Below are 23,893 nucleotides of genomic sequence, written 5' to 3' on the forward strand. Positions count from 1 at the left end.
CTAGAAGGTCTGCGTCTTTATTCCTGCTTTACCCCTAGGTTCTTCATGACATTTTTTTTCTTAAATTCCATATAAGATTTTTTGTTCTAGTTCTGTAAGAAATGCCATTGGTAATTTGATAGGGATTGCACTGAATCTGTAGATTGCTTTGGGTAGTATAGTCATTTTCACAATATTGATTCTTCCAATCGAAGAACATGGTATATCTCTTCATCTGTTTGTGTCATCTTTGATTTCTTTCATCAGTGTCTCATAGTTTTCTGAGTACAGGTCTTTTACCTCCTTAGGTAGGTTTATTCCTAGGTATTTTATTCTTTTTGTTGCAATGGTGAATGGGATTGTTTCCTTGATTTTTCTTTCTGATCTTTCGTTGTTAATGTATAGGAATGCAAGAGATTTCTGTGCATTAATTTTTCATCCTGTAACTTTATCAAATTCATTGATTAGCTCTACTAGTTTTCTGGTGGCATCTTTAGGATTCTCTATGTGTAGTATCATGTCATCTGCAAACAGTGACAGTTTTACGTCCTCTTTTCCAGTTTGGATTACTTTTTCTTCTCTGATTGCCGTGGCTAGGACTTCAAAACTATGTTGAGTAATAGTGGTGAGAGTGGACATCCTTGTCTTGTCCTGATCTTATAGGAAATGCTTTCAGTTTTTCACCATTGAGAATGATGTTTGCTGTGGGTTTGTCATATATGGCCTTTATTATGTTGAGGTAGGTTCCCTCTATCCCCACTTTCTGGAGAGTTTTTATGATAAATCAGTGTTGAATTTTGTCAAAAGCTTTTTCTGCATCTATCGAGATGATCATATGGTTTTTATTCTTTAATTTGTTAATATGGTGTATCACATTGATTGATTTGCATATATTGAAGAATCCTTGCATTCCTGGGATAAATCCCACTTGATCATGGTGTATGATCTTTTAATGTGTTGTTGGATTCTGTTTGCTAGTATTTTGTTGAGGATTTTTGCATCTATATTCATCAGTGATATTGGTCTGTAATTTTCTTTTCTTGTACTATCTTTGTCTGGTGTTGGTATCAGGGTGATGGTGGCCTCATAGAATGAGTTTGGAAGTGTTCCTTCCTCTGCAATTTTTTGGAAGAGTTTGAGAAGGTTGGGTGTTAGCTCTTCTCTAAATGTTTCATAGAATTCACCCGTGAAGACATCTGGTCCTGGACTTTTGTTTGTTGGAAGATTTTTTTTTTTTTTTTTTTTGCGGTATGTGGGCCTCTCACTGTTGTGGCCTCTCCCGTTGCAGAGCACAGGCTCCGAACGCACAGGCTCAGCAGCCATAGCCCACGGGCCCAGCCGCTCCGCGGCATGTGGGATCTTCCCGGACTGGGACACGAACCCGCGTCCCCTGCATCGGCAGGCGGTGTTGGAAGATTTTTAATCACAGTTTCAATTTCATTACTTGTGATTCGTCTTTTCATATTTTCTATTTCTTCCTGGTTCAGTCTTGGAAGTTTATACCTTTCTAAGAATTTGTCCATTTCTTCCAGGTTGTCCATTTTATTGGCATAGAGTTGCTTGTAGTAGTCTCCTAGAATGCTTTGTATTTTTGCGATGTCCATTGTAACTTCTCCTTTTTCATTTCTAGCTTTTTTGTTTGTTTGTTTTTTTGTGGTAAGTGGGCCTCACTGTTGTGGCCTCTCCCATTGCGGAGCACAGGCTCTGTATTTGCAGGCTCAGCGGCCATGGCTCACGGGCCTAGCCGCTCTGCGGCATGTGGGACCTTCCTGGACCGGGGCACGAACCCGTGTCCCCTGCATTGGCAGGCGGACTCTCAACCACTGCGCCACCAGGGAAGCCCTCTGGTTTTATTGATTTGAGTCCTCTTCCTCTTTTTCTGATGAGTCTGGCTAATAGTTTATCAGTTTTGTTTAACTTCTCAAAGAACCAGCTTTTAGTTTTATTGATGTTTGCTGTTGCTTTGTTTCTATTTCATTTATTTCTGCTCAGATCTTTATGATTTCTTTCCTTCTGCTACCTTTGGGTTTTGTTTGTTCTTCTTTCTCTAGTTCCTTTAGGTGTAAGTTTTGAGATATTTTGATTTTGAGATTTCAAAATTGAGATTTTTCTTGTTTCTTGAGGCAGGCTTGTATTGCTATAAACTTCCCTCTTAGAACTGCTTTTGCTGCATCCCATAGGTTTTGGATCATTGTGTTTTCATTGTCATTTGTCTCTAGGTATTTTTTGATTTCCTCTTTTATTTCTTCAGTGACCTCTTGGTTATTTAGTAACGTATTGTTTAGCCTCCATGTGTTTGTGTTTTTTACATTTTTTCCCTTGTAGTTGATTTCTAATCTCATAGCATTGTGGTTGGAAAAGATGCTTGATATGATTTCAATATTCTTAAATTTACCGAAGCTTGATTTGTGACCCAAGATGTGATCTATCCTGGAGAATGTTTCTTGTGCACTTGAGAAGAAAGTGTAATCTGCTGTTTTTGGATAGAATGTCCCATAAATATCAATTAAATCTATCTGGTCTATTTTGTCATTTAAAGCTTGTGTTTCCTTATTAATTTTCTGTCTGGATGATCTGTCCATTGGTGTAAGTGAGGTGTTAAAGTCCCCCACTATTATTGTGTTACTGTTGATTTCCTCTTTTATAGCTGTTAGCAGTTACCTTATGTATTGAGGTGCTCCTATGTGTTGGGTGCATATATATTTATAATTGTTATGTCTTCTTCTTGGATTGATCCCTTGATCATCCAAGGTAGTGTCCTTCCTTGTCTCTTGTAACATTCTTTATTTTAAAGTCTGTTTTATCTGATATGAGTATTGCTACTCCAGCTTCCTTTTGATTTCCATTTGCATGGAATATCTTTTTCCATCCCCTCACTTTCAGTCTGTATGTGTCCCTAGGTCTGAAGTGGGTCTCTTGTAGACAGCATATATATGGGTCTTGTTTTCGTATCCATTCAGCAAGCCTGTGTCTTATGGTTAGAGCATTTATTCCAGTCAGGTTTAAGGTAATTATTGATATGTATGTTCCTATTACCGTTGTCTTAACTGTTATGGGTTTGTTTTTGTAGGTCCTTTACTTCTCTTGTGTTTCCCACTTAGAAAAGTTCCTTTAGCATTTGTTGTAGAGCTGGTTTGGTTGGTGCTGAATTCTCTTAGCTTTTGCTTGTCTGTAAAGCTTTTGATTTCTCCATCGAATCTGAATGAGATCCTTGCTGGGTAGAGTAATCTTGGTTGTAGGTTTTTCCCTTTCATCACTTTAAATATACTGTGCCACTCCCTTCTGGCCTGTAGAGTTTCTGCTGAGAAATCAGCTGTTAACCTTATAGGAGTTCCCTTGTATGTATTTGCCATTTTTCCCTCGTTGCTTCCAATAATTTTTCTTTGTCTTTAATTGTTGGCAATTTGATTACTATGTGTCTTGGTGTGTTTCTCCTTGGGTTTATCCTGCCTGGGACTCTCTGTGCTTCCTGGACTTGGGTGGCTATTTCCTTTCCCATGTTAGGGAAGTTTTTGACTATAATCTCTTCAAATATTTTCTCAGGTCCTTTCTCTCTCTCTTCTCCTGGGACCCCTATAATTCGAATGTTGTTGTGTTTAATGTTGTCCCAGAGGTCTCTTAGGCTGTCTTCGTTCCTTTTCATTCTTTTTTCTTTATTCTGTTCTTCAGCAGTGAATTCCACCATTCTGTTTTTCAGGTCACTTATCCGTTCTTTTGCCTCAGTTATTCTGCTATTGACTCCTTCTAGTGTATTTTTCATTTCAGTTATTGTATTGTTCATCTCTGTTTGTTCTTTAATTCTTCTAGGTCTTTATTAAACATTTCTTGCTTCCTCTCAATCTTGCCTCCATTCTTTTTCTGAGGTCCTTATCATCTTCAGTATCATTTTTCTGAATTCTTTTTCTGGAAGGTTGCCTATCTCCACTTCATTCAGTTGTTTTTCTGGGGTTTTATCTTGTTCCTTCATCTGGTACATAGCCCTCTGACTTTTTATCCTGTCTGTCTTTCTGTGAATGTGGTTTTCCTTCCACAGGCTGCAGGATTGTAGTTCTTTTTGCTTCTGCTGTCTGTCCTCTGGTGGATAAGGCTATGTAAGAGGCTTGTGCAAGCTTCCTGATGGGAGGGATTGGTGATGGGTAGAGCTGGGTGTTGCTCTGGTGGGCAGAGCACAGTAAAACTTTAGTATGCTTGTCTGCTGATGGATGGGGCTGGGTTCCCTCCCTGTTGGTTTGGCCTGAGACAAACCAGCACTGGAGCCTACTCAGCTCTTGGTGGAGCTAATGGTGGACTCTGGGAGGGCTCTCACCTAGGAGTACTTCCCAGAACTTCCGCTGCCAGTGTCCTTGTCCTCACGGTGAGACACAGCCACCCCCCACGTCTGCAGGATACCCTCCAACACTAGCAGGTAGGTCTGGTTCAGTCTCCTATGGGGTCACTGCTCCTTCCCCTGGGTGCTGATGCACACACTACTTTGTGTGGGCCCTCCAAGAGTGGAGACTCTGTTTCCCCCAGTCCTGTCGAAGTCCTGCAATCAAATTCCGCTGCCCTTCAAAGTCTGATTCTCTCGGAATTCCTCCTCCTGTTGCTAGACCCCCAGGTTGGGAAGCCTGACATGGGGCTCAGAACCTTCACTCCATTGGGTGGACTTCTGTAGTAAAATTGTTCTCCAGTCTGTGAGTCACCCACCCAGCAGTTATGGGATTTGATTTTATTGTAATTGCGCCCCTCCTACTGTCTCATTGCAGTTTCTCTTTTGTTTTCGGATGTGGGGTATCTTTTTTGGTGAGTTCCAGTGTCTTCCTGTTGATGATTGCTCAGCAGTTAGCTGTGATTCCGGTGCTCTCGCAAGAGGGAGTGAGCACACGTCCTCTACTCCGCCATCTTGAACCTATGCACGTCTTATTTGTATTGTTTTTATCCCTTTGAGCACCAAGTGATTATGAAGTGGCTTAACATCATAAATTAGTTCGGAGAAAGGTGTTAGATAAACAGCTTGGAATTTTCCGTGATGAACAAAACTTGTAGAAATCTAAACACAGTAAATATAGTTGTAAATTGATTTCCTAGGCACAAGTGTGTACACATAACAGCCTCAGCAGCTTCTAAGCCACATGCAAATGAACAATTAGTTCCTATCCCCCTGTACCGTTTCCAGGAAGTGCCTCATTTACTAGGAGGCAAGTGAGGACGTGGATGGATCTGGGCCAGGTCTTTAAGCCATGTGATACAGAATGATGTCGTGGGAGTTGGGTAAGGGGACTACTTCTGCCACATTGGGAGGCAACTGCTTTGGCATGGCATTCATTCTCCATTTTCCTGAATCAGGTGCCCAAGTACAGCTGTGCCAACCAAATCCTACTACCTCTGCCTTTGCACAATATGATCATTTACTGTGAGCATAAAAAATGTAAAAGAAAAAGAGGCTACCAACAGGTTCTCTTGGCACCCCCTTGGTGTTATGTTCATCTGGATTCCAGTGTCAGGTGGAAGGTGTGATACAGTATTTACTTATGATGTAAAATAATAGCTTGGAGACCAAAAGAAAGACTGAAAAGAACATTTTAAGGTAAGAGAGGCTTTCATATATATGTATATATATATATATATATATATATATATATATATATATATATATGAAAAAATATATACATATATTATTTTTAAAGAAAAGCACTTGTTAACATTTATTTTTTATTTTTTTATTTTTTTTGCGGTACGCTGGCCTCTCACTGCTGTGGCCTCTCTCATTGCGGAGCACAGGCTCCGGATGCACAGGCTCAGCGGCCATGGCTCACGGGCCCAGCCGCTCCGCGGCATGTGGGATCTTCCCAGACCAGGGCACGAACCCGTGTCCCCTGCATCAGCAGGCAGACTCTCAACCACTGCACCACCAGGGAAGCCCACTTGTTAACATTTAAAAATCTCCCTCCATGTGACTTCAAGCTACCAGGACAGAGCCACTCCCCCACGCCGTCCCCCAACACACACACACACGCACACACACCCTTAATATTCTCCTCACCTCTTCTGCTGAAGAATTTAACCTTCATGACAATGTTACCCCAAAAAATGGGTTCACCTCTTGGTAGGTGTCAAGCCAGAAGACACAGCCAAGCCAAACAATGGAAGAAGGAAGGATTTATTACTTGCAAGTAAGGAGAACACCAGGGATCTTTCCCAAAGCAGAGTCTCCCCAAACAGCAACACTGGGGAAGCTTTAAGCTAGGTTACCTGCATCCTCATGAAGGGGCTTGAACAGAGGAGAATTCAGCATAGAATTGGGGCAAAGGTCGACAATGTCCAAGCTTTAGTCAGTTGATGTCAGGAGGATCAGAAAAGGTCAACATTCTCATCCCTTAGGTTCCAGTGGATCTGGTGGATGAGCCCTCCAGAGGGGTTTAAATTCTGTGAAACAGTTCCAGAAAGTGCTTCAGGCTAATCTTTACCATTGAAACAGAACTGGGAGTCTTTACAACTGACTTATTTTCTTTGCTATTGTTATTCACCTTGCCTGGTAACAGTTGTTTGTTCCTTTGTTCCCTTAAGATCATTACTGCTGAGACCTGTTCAAGGGCAAGCATTGCAGCCAGGCTTAGATCACAAAATGGTTTAGGGCTAAATGGCTTCTCTAATGTCAAAAAGCTATATCTGGTTCTTTTCCTCCAGGGCCCCCCTACCCTATCTGCTTACAATGACAGGCTGCTTTGGGAACTTTCTCTTCTCCAGAACTGCCTGATCACACCACATCAATGATCGGAGCACCTCCAGTCTTGTTTTTGGTAGCATTTCCCCCGTGTCTGCTCACTGATCAAGGTCCACAGTTTATCATTGTTGACAATGGGGCAGAAGCTCCGATTCCTCTTTTAAGTGGTGATGCCTCATTCCAACTTTCACAAAGTAACCTCACTGATATTCGTCAAAGCTGATCCTGTGGTGATGGATGCCATCCGCGTTACCCAGGCCTCTGGGTGCTTCCGACGTTTGATGATGCAGCCATGGCATGACTGCATGGCATGCGGCCCCTAAATTTCTGGGTCTTCCTTAGTCAGCATGGCATGTCGGTGGCTGAGATGAAAGAGGGAGCCTTCTGTTTGTATTAACGATAGTAGGCAACCACTACTATCCTTAAAAGTTCTTAGAAGTGGCCACAGTTTCATTTTCTGCTTGGAAAGTTTTCTTTTTTCTTTTCTTTCTTTTTTTTTTTGGCTGCTGCAAGCTGCATGGCTTGCAGGTTCATAGTTCCCTGACCAGGGACTGAACCCATGCCCTCAGCAGTGAAAGCACAAAGTCCTAACCACCGGACCACCAGGGAATTCCCTGGAAATTTTCTTGAAATACTCTTTTTCTTTTTAAATTTTATACAAAATTTTATTGACGTATAGTTGATTTACAATGTTGTGTTAATTTCAACTGTACAGCAAAGTGATTCAGTTATAGATATATATATATATATACATATACATTCTTTTTCATATTCTTTTCCAGTATGGTTTATCACAGGATATTCCCTATGCTATATGGTAGGACTTTGTTGTTTATATCTTGAATTTTTTTTAAATTAATTAATTAATTTTATTTATTTTTGGCTGTGTTGGGTCTTCTTTGCTGCGCGCAGGCTTTCTCCAGTTGTGGTGAGCGGGGGCTACTCTTCGTCATGGTGCACGGGCTTCTCATTGCGGCGGCTTCTCTTGTTGCAGAGCATGGGCTCTAGGCACGCGGGCTTCCGTAGTTGTGGCTCGCAGGGCTCTAGAGCGCAGGCTCAGTAGTTGGACGCATGGGCTTCGTTGCTCTGTGGCATGTGGGATCTTCCTGGACCAGGGCTCAAACCTGTGTCCCCTGCATCGGCAGGCGGATTCTTAACCACTGCGCCACCAGGGAAGCCCCCCTCTTGAAATATTCTTAAGCAAAATTTCACCAAATGGGGGACTTCCCTGGTGTCCAGTGGTAAAGACTCCATGCTCCCAATGCAGGGGGCCTGGGTTCGATCACCGGTGAGGGAATTGGATCCTGCATGCTGCAACTGAGACCCGGCGCAGCCAAATAAATAAATAAATAAAATTTTAAAAATCACCAAATGTAGTTTAGGTACCACTTTGTCACTTCATGGAAATAAATCACGCACTGACCACTCTTAGCTGATAAATAGGGAAATTTGTGACTCAGATTGTACTAACACATGGTAGGTGTCCCATAAATGTTTTGTTGATGAGTGGATAAAGTTTGTGGTTATTTTTGCAGCCAAATAAAAACTTTTTAAAAGATGATTTCATTTAATCAAACAACTGGTTATGAATACAGTGCATTCATATTTTCCCCTATGTTTGTAGTATTGATGTTTCCTATGTTGTAGTGCCAAGCGTAGGAATGTAGGCCCATTGGTACTCATGCATTGATGGTGGGTGTTATAGACTGAGTAATCCTGAAAGAAAATCAGACCATGGTGGTGAATAATTGTCAAAGGTGGTTTTTTTTGGTTTTTTAAAAAATTTTATTTATTTATTTTTGGCTGCGTTGGCTCTTTGTTGTTGCGCGCGGGCTTTCTCTAATTGCCGTGAGTGGGGGCTACTCTTCCTTGCGGTGGTTGGGCTTCTCATTGCGGTGGCCTCTCTTGTTGCAGAGCACAGGCTCTAGGCATGCGGGCTTCAGTAGCTGTGGCTCGCGGGCTCTAGAGCGCAGGCTCAGTAGTTGTGGTGCACGGGCCCAGTTGCTCGGCGGCATGTGGGATCTTCCCGGACCAGGGCTCAAACCCATGTCCCCTGCATTAGCAGGCGGATTCTTAACCACTGTGCCACCAGGGAAGCCCAAAGGTGTTTTCTTATTATTTTTTTTAATTTAAAAAAAATTTTATTGAAATATAGTTGATTTACAATGTAGTATTAGTTTCCAGTTTATTCTTTTTTTTCTTTTAACATCTTCATTGGAGTATAATTGCTTTACAATGGTGTGTTAGTTTCTGCTTTATAACAAAGTGAATCAGCTATACGTATACATATATCCCCATATCTCCTCCCTCTTGCATCTCCCTCCCACCTTCCCTATCCCACCCCTCTAGGTGGTCCCAAAGCACCGAGCTGATCTCCCTGTGCTATGCAGCTGCTTCCCACTAGCTATCGGTTTTACATTTGGTAGTGTATATGTGTCCATGCCACTCTCTCACTTCGTCCCAGCTTACCCTTCCACCTCCCCATGTCCTCAAGTCCATTCTCTATGTCTGCGTCTTTATTCCTGTCCTGCCCCTAGGTTCTTCAGAACCATTTTTTAAAGGTGTTTTATTATTAAATTATGGCATCTGAGAAGCTATGAGGTCTTAACCTACTTTACACCTTCCTGGTATAGAACTAAGGCATGATGAGCCAACTGTGTGCATTTTTTCCCAACTCCTTGTTCAGTGACCAGCATTTTGGTAGCTTGAATTTTGACATATTGGGAATATTTATAGCATGGAAATTGGCCTGTGTTACAAATCAGGTTCCCTCTAGAGCTGTTTGTTAAGCATTTACCAGCACATCTGTGCTCGCTCTCCTCCCCCAGTCATTCTTCTAATTGCTTTGTTCCTTGCCTGCTGTTAGAGCACAGAGGAGGCAGGAAAGCAGAGTCAGACACATAGATGGAATGTAGATTCCCTCCATCTGATAGCACTGGGACCTGGAACAAGTTATATAACCTCTCCAATACCCCGTTTCCTCCTTAATAAAGTGGGGTTGGTAATAGGCCCACCTCAGGGTTGAGAGGATGAAATGAAATGATGTATGGTGAGCACCTAGCAGTGGCTGGTGCATGGTAAGTGTTCAAAAAGTAGTGTCTACTGCCAGTACTGATAGTCATTCATTCAACAAATGCATATGGAAAGGCTGTTTGCAAAGCACTTTTGATTCTGCCTGTATGGGTTTTTTTGTGTGTTTGTTTTTGTTTTTGACCTCGCTGTGTGGCTTGTGGGATCTTTGTTTTGTTCCCTGACCAGGGATCTATCTAATCCAGGCTCATGGCAGTGAAAGCATGGAGTCCTAACCACTGGACTGCCAGGGAATTCCCAGATTCTGCCTGTATGGTTTTAAATGTAAAGATAAGCAAGAATAAAATATCACTCTGAAATTCTGAGCTTTCGAATCGATGTTCGATGTCATGTGGACTGCATACCTGGGCCCTTGAAATATGTCCTGGTTTGCTCTCCCTGGACAGATCATTCCCAAGTATGGGCATCTTCTCATCTCCTGTTACAGCACCTTTGTCCCCCCACCTACCTACCCCCCTCAATATCCTCGTCACTTCTCCACAACCAACAATCTTCCTGGCACGTGGCAGATTCCTCACAGACCTGTGCCAACAAGTACTCTTGCATGAGTCATCGGGTAGCTGCTTTTTTATACCCTAAGGTCAAGAATAGAAGGCTTCCTTTCCCTGTGAGAATTTTCTGGCAAAAGTGCTGCCCAGGGCCTCCCTGGTGGCGCAGTGGTTGCTGCTGATGGCGCCTGCTGATGCAGGGGACACGGGTTCGTGCCCCGGTCCGGGAAGATCCCACATGCCGCGGAGCAGCTGGGCCCGTGAGCCATGGCCGCTGAGCCTGCGCGTCCGGAGCCTGTGCTCCGCAACGGGAGAGGCCACAGCAGTGAGAGGCCCGCGTAAAAGTGCTGCCCAAGGGCACACATGAGCTGTTTCCACCAGCTGTTTCCATCTCTGGTTCCCATCCCCTCCTCGCCCATTCAGGACGATGTTGTGCTCAGAAGGGCATCCCAAACGTCGGGCAGCCTTCACCCCAACATCCCTTTAGTGAGAAAGAAGATTATTTGTAGGAAAAATGGTAATGTTAAATTCTAAACCCTTCAGATTCTTACAGGTACAAGTGACACTGAGATTGAAGTAATTGGGACTAGAGGAATTTGTGGGAAGGGGGAACATTAACCTCTTCATACTCTTCAAATATTAAGTGTTCACAGAGCTTAAAGACTCCTGCTTCCTGCACACACAGGCTTCCTGTGGAATTTTTCAAACACTTTGAAGTGCATCTTTTCAACTTGATCCATTTTTCAGTACTTAAATTTCAGAGCTGTTTTTAAAACGTGGAAACACTCAAGACAAGTACGAGTTGTTTCATGTTGGGAGTGCCTTTGCCATCAGTTTGAAACTGTGCTTTATGCAAGCAGCTTGAGAGTATAAAAATGTAAACCTTGGCATTAATGAATAGAAGCTAGCACATGTCAAATGCTACATTCCAGCTCATTGAATTAATTAATTGATAGACTGCATCTGAAATATGTCTCATAGAAGCTATTTTTTTGTTAAAATAATTTATCACCATGAGTAATACCCTTGATACCCTATTTCCATAAAGTACTGACAGGCATCAATAATATTTATTGCTCAGCCTTCTATCATATTTTCAGCAGTGTAAATTCTTATGCATAAATCATATTGTTAAAAATTAAAATGATGTGTTTTTGTATATTTAATATTCAAATAGTAGACTTTTCAAACGTGATTTTAGACCAGGTTTTTTTTTTTCCCCAAAAATAGTCTCACTCAATTCCTCATCAAGAATGAACACACACTTCAGATTTTTCAGGTGGGATCATCTGAAAAACACCACCACCATTCACTTTAAAATTTCCTCACATAGTGTTGTCAATTATATTTCAAAACAAACAAACATACAAACAAACTCATAGGAAAAGAGACCAGACTTGTGGTTCTCAGAGGCCAGGGGTGAGGAAGAGGGCGATTGGATGATGGTGGTCAAATAGCACAAACTTCCAGTTAGAATATAAATAAGTACTAGGGAGGTAATGTACAACATGGGTACTATAATTAACACTGCTGTATGTTATATATGAACGTTGTTAAGAAAGTAAATCCTAAGAGTTCTCAGCATAACAAAAAAAGTTCTCAAAAAAATTTATATCTATATGAGATGATGGATGTTCACGAAACTTACTGTGGTGATCATTTCATGATGTCTCTAAGTCAGATCATTATGCTGTACACCTTAAACTTATACAGTGCTGTTTGTTAATTATATATCAGTAAAACTGGGGAAAAAAGAAAAAATAGTTTTTAATTTTTCAGAGCCCAACTTGAAAATACTTTAGAACAAAATCAGGTCAAATCTTTGGAATTCAAAGTGGCCAAACACCCAGAAGGGACACAATATAATACCTGTCAATTACATGCCTGAACTGAATTCCTTTTTACTAATTTGGACATGTCTTCTCTTTCTCAGTGATACAGGAACAACACCTCCAGAGAGTGGTATTTTTGGATTTATGATAAACTTCTCTGCATTTCTTAGTAAGTACACAATAATTATTATAAATAAATTAAAAATTACCAATCTCACGTGAAGTAAAATGTTACAGTTTATGTATCATTTTTATTGATTGGTCTTTGATCTTTGTTATTGTTTTCTTTGTTTCTATTTCATTTATTTTCGCTCTGATCTTTATGATTTCTTTCCTTCTACTAACTTTGTGTTTTGTTTGTTCTTCTTTCTCTAGCTCCTTTAGGTGTCAGTTTAGATTGTTTATTTGAGATTTTTCTTGTTTCTTGAGGCAGGCTTGTATTGCTATAAACTTCCCTCTTAGAACTGCTTTTGCTGCATCCCATAGGTTTTGGATTGCCGTGTTTTCATTGTAATTTGTCTCTAGGTATTTTTTGATTTCCTCTTTGATTTCTTCAGTGATCTCTTGGTTATTTAGTAACGTATTGTTTAGCCTCCATGTGTTTGTGTTTTTTACATTTTTTTCCCTGTAGTTGATTTCTAATCTCATAGCGTTGTGGTCGGAAAAGATGCTTGATATGATTTCAATTTTCTTAAATTTATGGAGGCTTGATTTGTGACCCCAGATGTGATCTATCCTGGAGAATGTTCCTTGTGCACTTGAGAAGAAAGTGTAATCTGCTGTTTTTGGATAGAATGTCCCATAAATATCAATTAAATCTATCTGGTCTATTTTGTCATTTAAAGCTTGTGTTTCCTTATTAATTTTCTGTCTGGATGATATGTCCATTGGTGTAAGTGAGGTGTTAAAGTCCCCCACTATTACTGTGTTACTGTCGATTTCCTCTTTTATAGCTGTTAGCAGTTGCCTTATGTAATGAGGTGCTCCTATGTGTTGGGTGCATATATATTTATAATTGTTATGTCTTCTTCTTGGATTGATCCCTTGATCATCCAAGGTAGTGTCCTTCCTTGTCTCTTGTAACATTCTTTATTTTAAAGTCTGTTTTATCTGATATGAGTATTGCTACTCCAGCTTCCTTTTGATTTCCATTTGCATGGAATATCTTTTTCCATCCCCTCACTTTCAGTCTGTATGTGTCCCTAGGTCTGAAGTGGGTCTCTTGTAGACAGCATATATATGGGTCTTGTTTTCGTATCCATTCAGCAAGCCTGTGTCTTTTGGTTGGAGCATTTATTCCAGTCACGTTTAAGGTAATTATTGATATGTATGTTCCTATTACCATTTCTTAATTGTTATGGGTTTGTTTTTGTAGGTCCTTTACTTCTTTTGTGTTTCCCACTTAGAGAAGTTCCTTTAGCATTTGTTGTAGAGCTGGTTTGGTTGGTGCTGAATTCTCTTAGCTTTTGCTTGTCTGTAAAGCTTTTTGATTTCTCCATCAAATCTGAATGAGATCCTTGCTGGGTAGAGTAATCTTGGTTGTAAGTTTTTCCCTTTCATCACTTTAAATATACTGTGCCACTCCCTTCTGGTTTGTAGAGTTTCTGCTGAGAAATCAGCTGTTAACCTTATGGGAGTTCTCTTGTATGTTATTTGCCGTTTTTCCCTTGTTGCTTTCAATAATTTTTCTTTGTCTTTAATTTGATTAAATTAATTAATTAAATTTAATTTAATTATTCAGTCTGATTACTCGATGTGTTTCTCCTTGGGTTTATCCTGCCTGGGACTCTGTGTTTCCTGGACTTGGGTGGCTATTTCCTCTCCCATGTTAGGGAAGTTTTCATCTATAATCTCTTCAAGTATTTTCTCGGGTCCTTTCTCTCTCTCTTCTCCTTCTGGGACCCCTATAGTGCGAATGTTGTTGCGTTTAATGTTTTCCCAGAGGTCCCTTAGGCTGTCTTCATTTCTTTTCATTCTTTTTTCTTTATTCTGTTCCACGGCAGTGAATTCCACCCTTCTGCCTTCCAGGTCACTTATCCGTTCTTCTGCCTCAGTTATTCTGCTTGCTTCCTTCTAGAGTATTTTTCATTTCAGTTATTGTATTGTTCATCTCTGTTTGTTTGTTCTTTAATTCTTCTAGGTCTTTGTTAAACATTTCTGGCATCTTCTCGATCCTTGCCTCCATTCTTTTTCCGAGGTCCTGGATCATCTTCACTATCATTTTTCTGGATTCTTTTTCTGGAAGGTTTCCTGTCTCCACTTCATTCAGTTGTTTTTCTGGGGTTTTACCTTGTTCCTTCATCTGGTACATAGCCCTCTGCTTTTTCATCTTGTCTCTTTCTGTGAATGTGGTTTTGGTTCCACAGGCTGCATGATTGTAGTTCTTCTTGCTTCTGTCCTCTTTTATTGTTATTTTTTAACAAACATTATTTTTTAGAACATTTTCAGATTCACAGAAAACTGGAGGAAAAGGTAGAGATTTCCCATATATGCCCTGCTCCCCGCACCCCCCCACAGCCTTCTCCATTATCAACATCCCCCCACCAGAGTAATATATTAGTTACAGCTGATGAACCTACATTGCCACATCATTATCACTCAAAGTCAATAGTTTACATTAGGGTTTATGCTTGGTCTACGTGATTTTTTAAAAAGTATAACCTTTGCAACTACAGTTTTGCTCTACTTTAAGAACTCAAGTGACTAGAAATCCAAAGTTATTTTTGGCCTCATTATAGAACTATTCACTTTATCTGGTAATTTGCCACAGGAATTTGAAATGGATTTTAAATGTAATTTCTAAAATTGTGATTTATATCCAATGCATTTGCGTTAAGCCAAAGACACCTAAAGTTAGAAGCTAGTGTTTCTCAGAGTGTGTTCTGAAGGTAACTTACAAGAAAATCCTCTTGGGTGCTGGTTCCAAGGCCTGTTCCAGGGCCACACTGCAGATCTACTGGATCAGAACTTCTGGAAGTGGGGCCCAAGCATATGTGCTGTGAACCAGCACTCTAAGGGACTTGGATACTCACGAAAGCTTCTGAACCAATGACAAAGGTGTTAGCTCACCTGTTAGAGGAAGGGAAAGGTGAAGCATGGAATAGTTTGTCTCCAACTCAGCTATGATTTTTCAGTTCCTCAAATGCACCTGAGATGCAGTTGAGAGGCTACAACCCTCTCTCATGAGCCAATTAATGTAAGGACTAAAAAACTCAGTCCTATGGGTGATGAGGGTATATGGATGGAAGAGGTAGGGCTCTTTCCATAAACCCTTAACCCTGCAGAACAGTCAGGTATTTGCCAGGGACCCATCATATAACCAGCACTTTCTGGCCCTCTCTACTGATGTAGGGCGGAAGGGGCAGAGGTGCTGGAAACCCTACCTACTGACTTGACATCTTCAGAATTTGTTCATCCTCCTTGGTAGAGGGAGTTTCACCCCATCACTCATTTGTTGTCTTCTCCTCCCAAGGTTTTGGAGGTGAGCAAGGGGAAGTAGAAATAGGAGTCAGTCAATCCCAGTGCCCTCTTACACCATCCTTGCCCAGAGTCCAGATTTAGAAGACAGATTATTTTATCACTAGCAAGTGATAAATGTAGCTTTTTGCTTCTAGGCAAGGGAGAATCTGACATGAATATCTCTGTTTAAAATGCTCTAAGATAAATGATTAGCCTTTAGACTGGTTTTAAAAATTCAGCAAAAAATATTATGGCCATAATAACACTATTGAACACACAGAAATCTACTTTATCCCAACACATGCATGATATCCATCTCATGGACATATAATAATTTATAATTCAGTCCCCTATTGTTAAACATTTAGGCTATTTTTCATTTTGTAATATACAATGCTAAAGTGAATATCTTTTAAACATATCTCTGCATATCTATGTGACTTTTTCTATAAGCTAAATTTGCTGAGTTAAATTTGCTCTCACACTATTCACAAAAGCCAATGGCAATTAAAGAAGTAAACATGAAGAAAAAAACCATAAGAGGAGGGACTTCTTCTTATGGTGGTGCAGTGGATAAGAATCCGCCTGCCAGTGCAGGGGACATGGGTTCGAGCCCTGGTCCGGGAAGATCCCACATGCCATGGAACAACTAAGCCCATGCGCCACAACTACTGAGCCCACGCTCCACACCTACTGAAGCCTGCACGCCTAGAGCCCGTGCTCTGCAACAAGAGAAGCCACAGCAAGGAGAAGCCCGACTGCAAAGAAGAGTAGCCCCGCTTGCTGCAACTAGAGAAAGCCCGCGCGCAAGAGTGAAGACCCAACACAGCCAAAAATAAATAAAATTAAATCTTAAAAAAAAAAAAAAGAGGATTTGGATTTAAGTATAGGAAAATATTTTTAAAACCTTAGGATGGAAAAGTTTATCTAAACTTACACACACAAAACCCCGAAGCTAAATAGAAGAACTGACAGATTTGGGTAGATGAAAATGGAAACTTCTAAGTGATGAAAGATTCACGAAGTTAAAGACAAACAACAGACCAGAAGAACATTTGTAATATTTATAGCAGACAATAGACTAATGTACATAATGTATAAAGAGCAACTACAAATTAAAAATTAACAAATTCAAGAGAAAAATTAAAAAAATGATAAACATACAATTTTCAGAAGAGAAATGCAAATGAGTAGTGACATACTGAAAGTTGCTCAATCTCACTGACTATCAGAGAAATGCAAATTAAACAAACAGGTTGCCATTTTTCATTTGTTAGATTGGCAACAATTAAAAGGACAGGGCATACAGAATTGCTTTCAAACTCTGCTGTGGGAGTATGAATTGCCTCAGTCTTGGAGCAGTTTGGAGCTACTTTTTGGCATTTTAATTGAGCATAGTTTTTTGACCCAGTAATACTACTTCTAGGAATTCATCTTTCAGAAACACTGAAAGTGCGCCAAAGCCTTCTATATAAGGATGTTCACTGAGCATTGTTTGTAATAGGAAAAACATATAATGTAGAAATCTATCATTAGGAGAATGATGAAATAAATATGGCATCTCACTGTATACCATGATGAGGGAGACCTATGTGTACTGACATTGGCAAGATCTCCACGGAACACTTTTATTTTAAAAATTTATTTAGTTATTTATTTTAAATTTATTTATTTATGGCTGCGTTGGGTCTTCATTGCTGTGCGCAGGCTTTCTCTAGTTGCGGCGAGCGGGGTCTACTCTTTGTTGCAGTGCACAGGCTTCTCATTGCAGTGGCTTCTCTTGTTGTGGAGCATGGGCTCTAGGCACACGGGCTTCAGTAGTTGTGGCACGTGGGCTCAGTAGTTGTGGTTCGTGTGCTCTAGAGCTCAGGCTCAGTAGTTGTGGCGCACGGGCTTAGTTGCTCCGCGGCATGTGGGATCTTCCCAGACCAGGGCTCAAACCCGCGTCCCCTGCATTGGCAGGTGGATTCTTAACCACTGTGCCACCAGGGAAGTCCCAACCATGGAACGTTTTTAAATAAATAAAAAAGCAAGTTCCAGAAAAATACGTGCACAATAGCATTTATGTGAAAAGGATAACAGCCAAGACAGTGTGTGTGTGTGTGTGTGTGTGTGTGTGTGTGTGTGTGTGTATGCGTGTGTGTGTGTATGCGTCACATGGCGGGGGAGAGTAAGATGGGGTGAGGAAGGGCAGGTGTGAACGAGTGGGGAGACTATCGCAATCAGGAGACTGAAAATACAAATTATTTTAAAAGCCATAAAAACTGTTCATGTGTTTTTCCTTCTAAAAAGTCAAAAAATAAAAATTCATCAGAGTCCCTTTCTTTTTCAGGTGCAGCCACGATGTACACAAGATATAAAATAGTAGAGAAGCAAAACCAAACCAGCTATTTCAGCACTCCTGTTTTTAACTTGGTGTCGTTAGTTCTAGGATTGGTGGGATGCATCGGGTTGGGCATTGTAGCCAATTTCCAGGTATGACCTGAAGTTTTTTTGGTTATTGGGGGTGATGGAGTATATGTATCTGGAGGAGAGAAGCAAGAGCACCAGAGGCACGCTTGTGCCAGCACAGCTCTCAAATAGTTGATGAGTGTATGAATATTGGGATAGTTTGCTTCTTAGAAACAAATCTTCGTCATTTGCAAGTCAGCCCAGCCTAGTACTTGGGAGAGATGGGGTGCGTGTGTGAGAGAGAGCGTGCTTCAGACCATGCTGTGGGCTCTGGGTTGCTCTGTGTTCTTGTTGATGTGGTTTAATGTACTGGGAGAGCTACTTCAGTCATTGTAATGATTTCATTAACATCGTGAAAACGTTTCTGTGTATGAGCGTGTGTATGTTTACTGATTCTGCTGTTTGGGCCTCTGGTGTTCAATTCAAAGAGAGGCATCTGATCTCTTCCTTTCACAGATGAGGATCTGTGAAAGGAAGAGGCACATGGAGGTGAAATAATTTGGTCAGGGTTACTCAGCTAATCAGTTGCAGGGCCAAAATATGGCCTTACTGAGCAAATTAACTTATATAACAACTACTGCAGAGTCCACTTGACATATTCTTACTGTGTCAAGTGTTGGAAAAAATCCTACACGTTTTATTCTAATTTTTGGATTCCTTTCATTCCGAAGCCTCTTTCAGGAAGGTATGGTATTTGTCTATGGAGGCAATATCTTATATTTTACAAGTATGTGTTGTATTTCAAATGAGTACTAATTATGAGCACTCGCCTTACAGGGTTATTGCTGGGATTCGATGAGATAATGTACAGTGCCCAGCAGTCTGTACTTAGCCGTCTTCACGGTCATCGGTTCATCACTATAGGCCAACACCCTGGAGGGCCTGCTCTGTCATCACCATTGTCCCTTTGTGACCGTAGAAAGGAGGTTACTCCTGGGGGACTTTTGGTTCTGCTTGGGGGTACTCCTTTAACTTTTTTCCCACCAGAAGTGGGTTGATCTTCTGTGACGCTTACTTTATAAAAACGTGTCAGCCTTCAGTGCTAGCTGGCTGTTCAAGTCCACATCTGCACACTGAAGCTGCAGCAGAGGGGCACTGCCTCCTGGTGTGTACCTGGGAGGCTGATAACCTCAGGACACCACCTGTACCGTCTGCTGTCCACCTGTTCTCTAGTGTCTGCTCCTGCATGAGTCAGACCATTGTCAGAGGGCCCTCTGCCTCGCCTGCATCACGTGGGCCTCAGAGAATCACCTTTTCTGCCCTGCACATGCAGGAAGCCATCTGTCATTGGTGGGGGGGACAGTATAATAAAGTGCTCTGGGAAACTCAGTGCTGTGTTGTGAGGGGTGCGGCATCCTTCCTTGTATGACACAGAATCTTCAGGACAACCTAGGGCGGGGATATTCTTCCAGGTCTGGCGGCCAACAAGTTTTCGTTTTAGGATGTTACAAATCCACAACTAACAGTGTTTCCTTGTTAACACTGGTGAAAGCTGAGAGCCAAATTTGTAGCCTCCCTGAAGCAAGCCTATAGGGCTTCCAGGAGGGCATCTTGTGAACTCAGTTTGCTTCCGGCTTCGTTTAACTTTCCTACTCTATTTTCTCTGTGTTAGGAAATAAACATCACTAGTTGCCTATGACATTTGTCACATGGTAGAGACTCTTGATGACATTTCCTTACGTTTTATGATTGTGTGTGTTTTGGGTTCCATAACAACATTTATGGAAGTTTTCTTTTTTTCCTCTTTCTTTTTCTTATTTGGCCGGGCTGCACGGCTTGTGGGATCTTAGTTCCCCGACCAGGGATTGAACCCTGGCCCCGGCAGTGAGAGAAAGGAGTCCTAACCACTGGACCACCTGGGAATTCTTATTGAAGTTTTCTAGGTGACAGACATTTATGAAAACATTTCATGCTTTAACTCGTATAATTCTAATAATGACCTTAGAAGATAGGTAGTATTATTTTCCTCATTTATCAATGGAGAAATGGAGACCCAGAGAGGTTAATACTCTCCCCAAATCCTGTGAGTCATGAAAAGTCACCTTTGATTGAAGCAGTCTGCCCAGAACCTGTGGGGAAGAGTTAACCTCTAGGCCAGAATGAGAAAATCTCTGTGAGAAAAAAGCATGTACACAGTTCACAGTTCTAGGGCTTCCCAGGTGGCGCAGTGGTTAAAGAATCCGCCTGCCAATGCAGGGGACACAGGTTCTAGCCCTGGTCCACAAAGATCCCACATGTTACGGAGCAACTAAGCCCATGCACCACAACTACTGAGCCCGCGTGCCGCCGCTACTGAAGCCTACATGCCTAGAGCCCACACTCCGCAACAAAGAGAAGCCACCACAATGAGAAGCCCGCACACCGCAACGAGGAGTAGCCCCCGCTCGCCGCAACTAGACAAAAACCTGCGCGCAGCAACGAAGACCCAGTGCAGCCAAAAATAAAATAAACTTAAAAAAGAAGAATGATAATTTTTTTTTCATAAAATTAGGGGAAAAAATTCACAGTTCACAGTTCTAGCATCAGAAAGCACGACGGAAAAATTATTTTCAAAGGGAAGGTGGCAACTTGGAAGGATATAAGTTGTCTAGTGGAGTGTGGGTATGACTTGTCCTGTGGGGGGGATAGTATGCACTGTATGATATCCCATCACATTATTCTCGGAATAACTCAACATCACAAGTGATAACGGCCATCAGTGTTTAAACCATAAAGGGCAGACTTCAGGAAGAAGGCTTAGGTGGTTAGATAATTACACTTTTGTTTCCTTTTAAGGTTTCTGTGAAGTGATTACATCTTCACAAAGACCAGAAATAGAATTTCTAACTTTCCTGAGAGCAAAGTGTTTGCCTTGTCATTGTTCCCGTAAATGTATCTTTACAACTTCCTTTTTTGATATCCTGCAATTCACTTTCGGGCGTGCCGTAAGCAAACCTATGTGAGCGGTTGCCTCAAGAAGAATTAGAGATGTGGGGGCGGGAGACAGCATTGGCTGGTGCTTTTTCTTGAGGGGGAGTAAACTGCATTTACCAGGTGTTCACAGCTAGCACTCTTTCCTGCACTGGTGGATAAGATGGCTACTTTTTGGTGTCTCCTCACCAAGCAGTCTCCGTCAATGCTTTCCTGTCCCTCAAGAAGTCTCCTTTTTGGAAAAGTCAAGTTTCCTGAGGTTGAATCCTCTCAATAGTCTAGTTTTCTCTACTTTTATTATCTCTTTTTTTTTTTTTTTTTTACCGGTACGCGGGCCTCTCACTGTTGTGGCCTCTCCCATTGCGGAGCACAGGCTCCGGACGTGCAGGCTCAGCGGCCATGGCTCACGGGCCCAGCCGCTCCGCGGCATGTGGGATCTTCCCGGACCGGGGCACGAACCCGTGTCCCCTGCATCGGCAGGCGGACTCTCAACCACTGCGCCACCAGGGAAGCCCTATTATCTTTTAAATTAACAAGAGTTTCAAAAAGAGCTACCAGGTTTTCATCTTAACCTCTATCCAAAATTCATGTCTGATCTGAGTCGTTTCCCTTCTAAAAGACATCTTTGATGAGCGAATATGTATTCCACAGTGAAAAGGGCACACTGGAAATACACCTCCTGCTAATTCAAGGGCCTTTTGATCTGATTTCATCAGGGCTAATGTGGGTGTCATGAAGCTTGCAGATTAAGATCGGATGTATTGAATTGGCCAGGGTTGAGGAAGCAAGTTTCCTGACAGTGCTAGTGGGGGGTGGAAACAAAGTATGTAAATTCAGGATTTGATTTACTTATTAGCATAGAAAGAAAATGGAGAGTGGAAAGTACCAGGACTATCAGGTTATTCCTAAAACAACCCCAGCTCATTAGCATTAGATGCTTTGCCTTTTGTTTATTTTCCCTTGCTCAAATGTGCCTAACATTCAAGGGGTGAAAAGGATTTGTTTTTCTTAATTCTTTTATAATTTTTTTGGTTTAATATGGGTTCCCCCCCCAGTTTTATTGAGATATTATTACTGAACCAGGCCCATCTGCCCAACTCGCAGCAAGCCAAACGTTTGCTATGGAACAAGCAAGTTCCTGGCATTTACTCCAGTGCCGGTAAGGCTTTTCTCTTGGTCATCTTCTGCAAGCAGCTGTATTTTCCAAAGATGGGGTGTGTGCATCTGTGATGCCTGGTGGCTTGGAGGAGCCCAAAGCAAGCGAGTGAGTGTTCGGCTCTTGATGTGCACAGACTCACGCTGAGTAACAGCACATGTGTGACTTTCTCTCTAGGAGTTAACTGTCCCCGTGGTACACGATGGCGGTGCCCTTTTGGCGTTTGTCTGCGGTGTTGTGTACACGCTCCTGCAATCCATCATCTCTTACAAATCGTGTCCCCAGTGGAACAGCCTTTCCACATGCCGCATACGGATGGCCATCTCTGCCGTTTCCTCTGCAGCCATCATCCCCAGTATCCTTTCTTACATTTGTCAGTGTCCTTGCAAGCTTGACACCCTCGCCGCCCCACTCCCCTCCAAAAAAAATGGAGAAAGCAAAGGTTAACAGCCAAGTGTCAACAGGCTTCAGAAGAACGATTGGGAGAAACGGGTAAATCATAAGGAAAATATCTCAACGTTGTCTGGTTAAATCAAAGGAATCTTTGGGGAAAAGAATGGTGTGAAAGGAAAATGAAAAACAATGTCAGAACACTTCAGTCTCTATTTACTTTCCTTCCACAGGGTCAGTTTCATGAGCCATGTGAAAATATTTATTTTTCTCTGTAGTGCTTGGCTAAAGACATCAAATATTGATATTGTACTTAAAGTAATAGCCCTGTGGATTCCCAAGAGGCCCGACTTTCCCTTCTCCCCACACATAGGTGGTTAGATGGTTTGATTTATTCGTCCATATTAAGAGGTTTTAAAAAGCTCTATACTATTTATTTCTAAGTCATTTAAATACATTTAGCCTTTTCTTTTTATCACTGATTTCATTTTCAAAATGAAATTTTATTTTTTCTAATTCAACAATGTGAAAATATAAATTTATCATACTTGTATATTCTGATTTAGAAGAAATGAAAAACAACCCTTCCTTCCTTTTTTTTTTCCTTTTTCATTCTTTCTTTTCCTTTTTTTTCCCCCAAGAGGTATTTAACAAAGAAAAAAAAAGCTGTGGTCTTTCAAGGGTGGAAAATTCCCCATCTTTCAAAATACCATCTGCAGTCATAGCAAATGCTAAAGAGTCATTAAAAATTGGTGATTATTTTCAGACTGTAGGAAAATGGAACTATTTTATTAGCGGTGGTCTTGTTCATCCGAGTTGGGCTGTGGTACAAAGTGGGCAAGCTTGAGTAAAAAGATATTTTGTCATCATGTGCTTCTAAGTATTAAGCCTTGCATTTTTCTTTTAAAATTGGAGCTATAGGGACTTCCTGGTGGCGCAGTGGTGAAGGATCCACCTGCCAATGCAGGGGACACGGGTTCGAGCCCTGGTCCGGGAAGATCCCACATGCTGCAGAGCAACTAAGCCCATGCACCACAACTACTGAGCCTGTGCTCTAGAGCCCATGAGCCACAACTACTGGGCCTGCGTGCCACAACTACTGAAGCCCACGTGCCTAGAGCCTGTGCTCCACCACAAGAGAAGCCACCGCAATGAGAAGCCCGCGCACTGCAATAAAGAGTAGCTCCCGCTCGCTGCAACTAGACAAAGCCTGGGCGCAGCAAAGAAGACCCAATGCAACCAAAAATAAATAAATTAATTTTAAAAATTTCTTAAAAAAAAAATTGGAGCTATACAAAATGTGAAGTCTAAGGATGGTTTTTGTTTTTGTCATTTAGGGAAGAAAAATTTTAATTACAAAATTTCTAAGCACAGAGGGACCAAATTCTAGTATTGAGAAATTTAACAACAAACTATACACCCTGGTTCCTAAGAT

At 41.5% G+C, this 23,893-nt stretch overlaps 1 protein-coding gene across 1 annotated transcript in view; it reads left to right on the forward strand.

Annotated features, from left to right (window-relative positions):
* The window catches only part of DRAM1 (DNA damage regulated autophagy modulator 1), a 44,685-nt gene that overhangs the window by 11,219 nt on the left and 9,573 nt on the right, over positions 1-23,893 (forward strand). Inside the window, exons 2-4 of the mRNA XM_082850105.1 lie at positions 12,194-12,261; positions 17,884-18,026; positions 22,246-22,423. Of these exons, the coding sequence (XP_082706231.1) occupies positions 12,194-12,261; positions 17,884-18,026; positions 22,246-22,423 (389 nt within the window). The remainder of the gene's footprint in view (positions 1-12,193; positions 12,262-17,883; positions 18,027-22,245; positions 22,424-23,893) is intronic.

The sequence above is a fragment of the Leucopleurus acutus genome (assembly GCF_964270905.1).
Source record: "Leucopleurus acutus genome assembly, chromosome: 11".
NCBI classification, from domain to species: domain Eukaryota; kingdom Metazoa; phylum Chordata; class Mammalia; order Artiodactyla; family Delphinidae; genus Leucopleurus; species Leucopleurus acutus.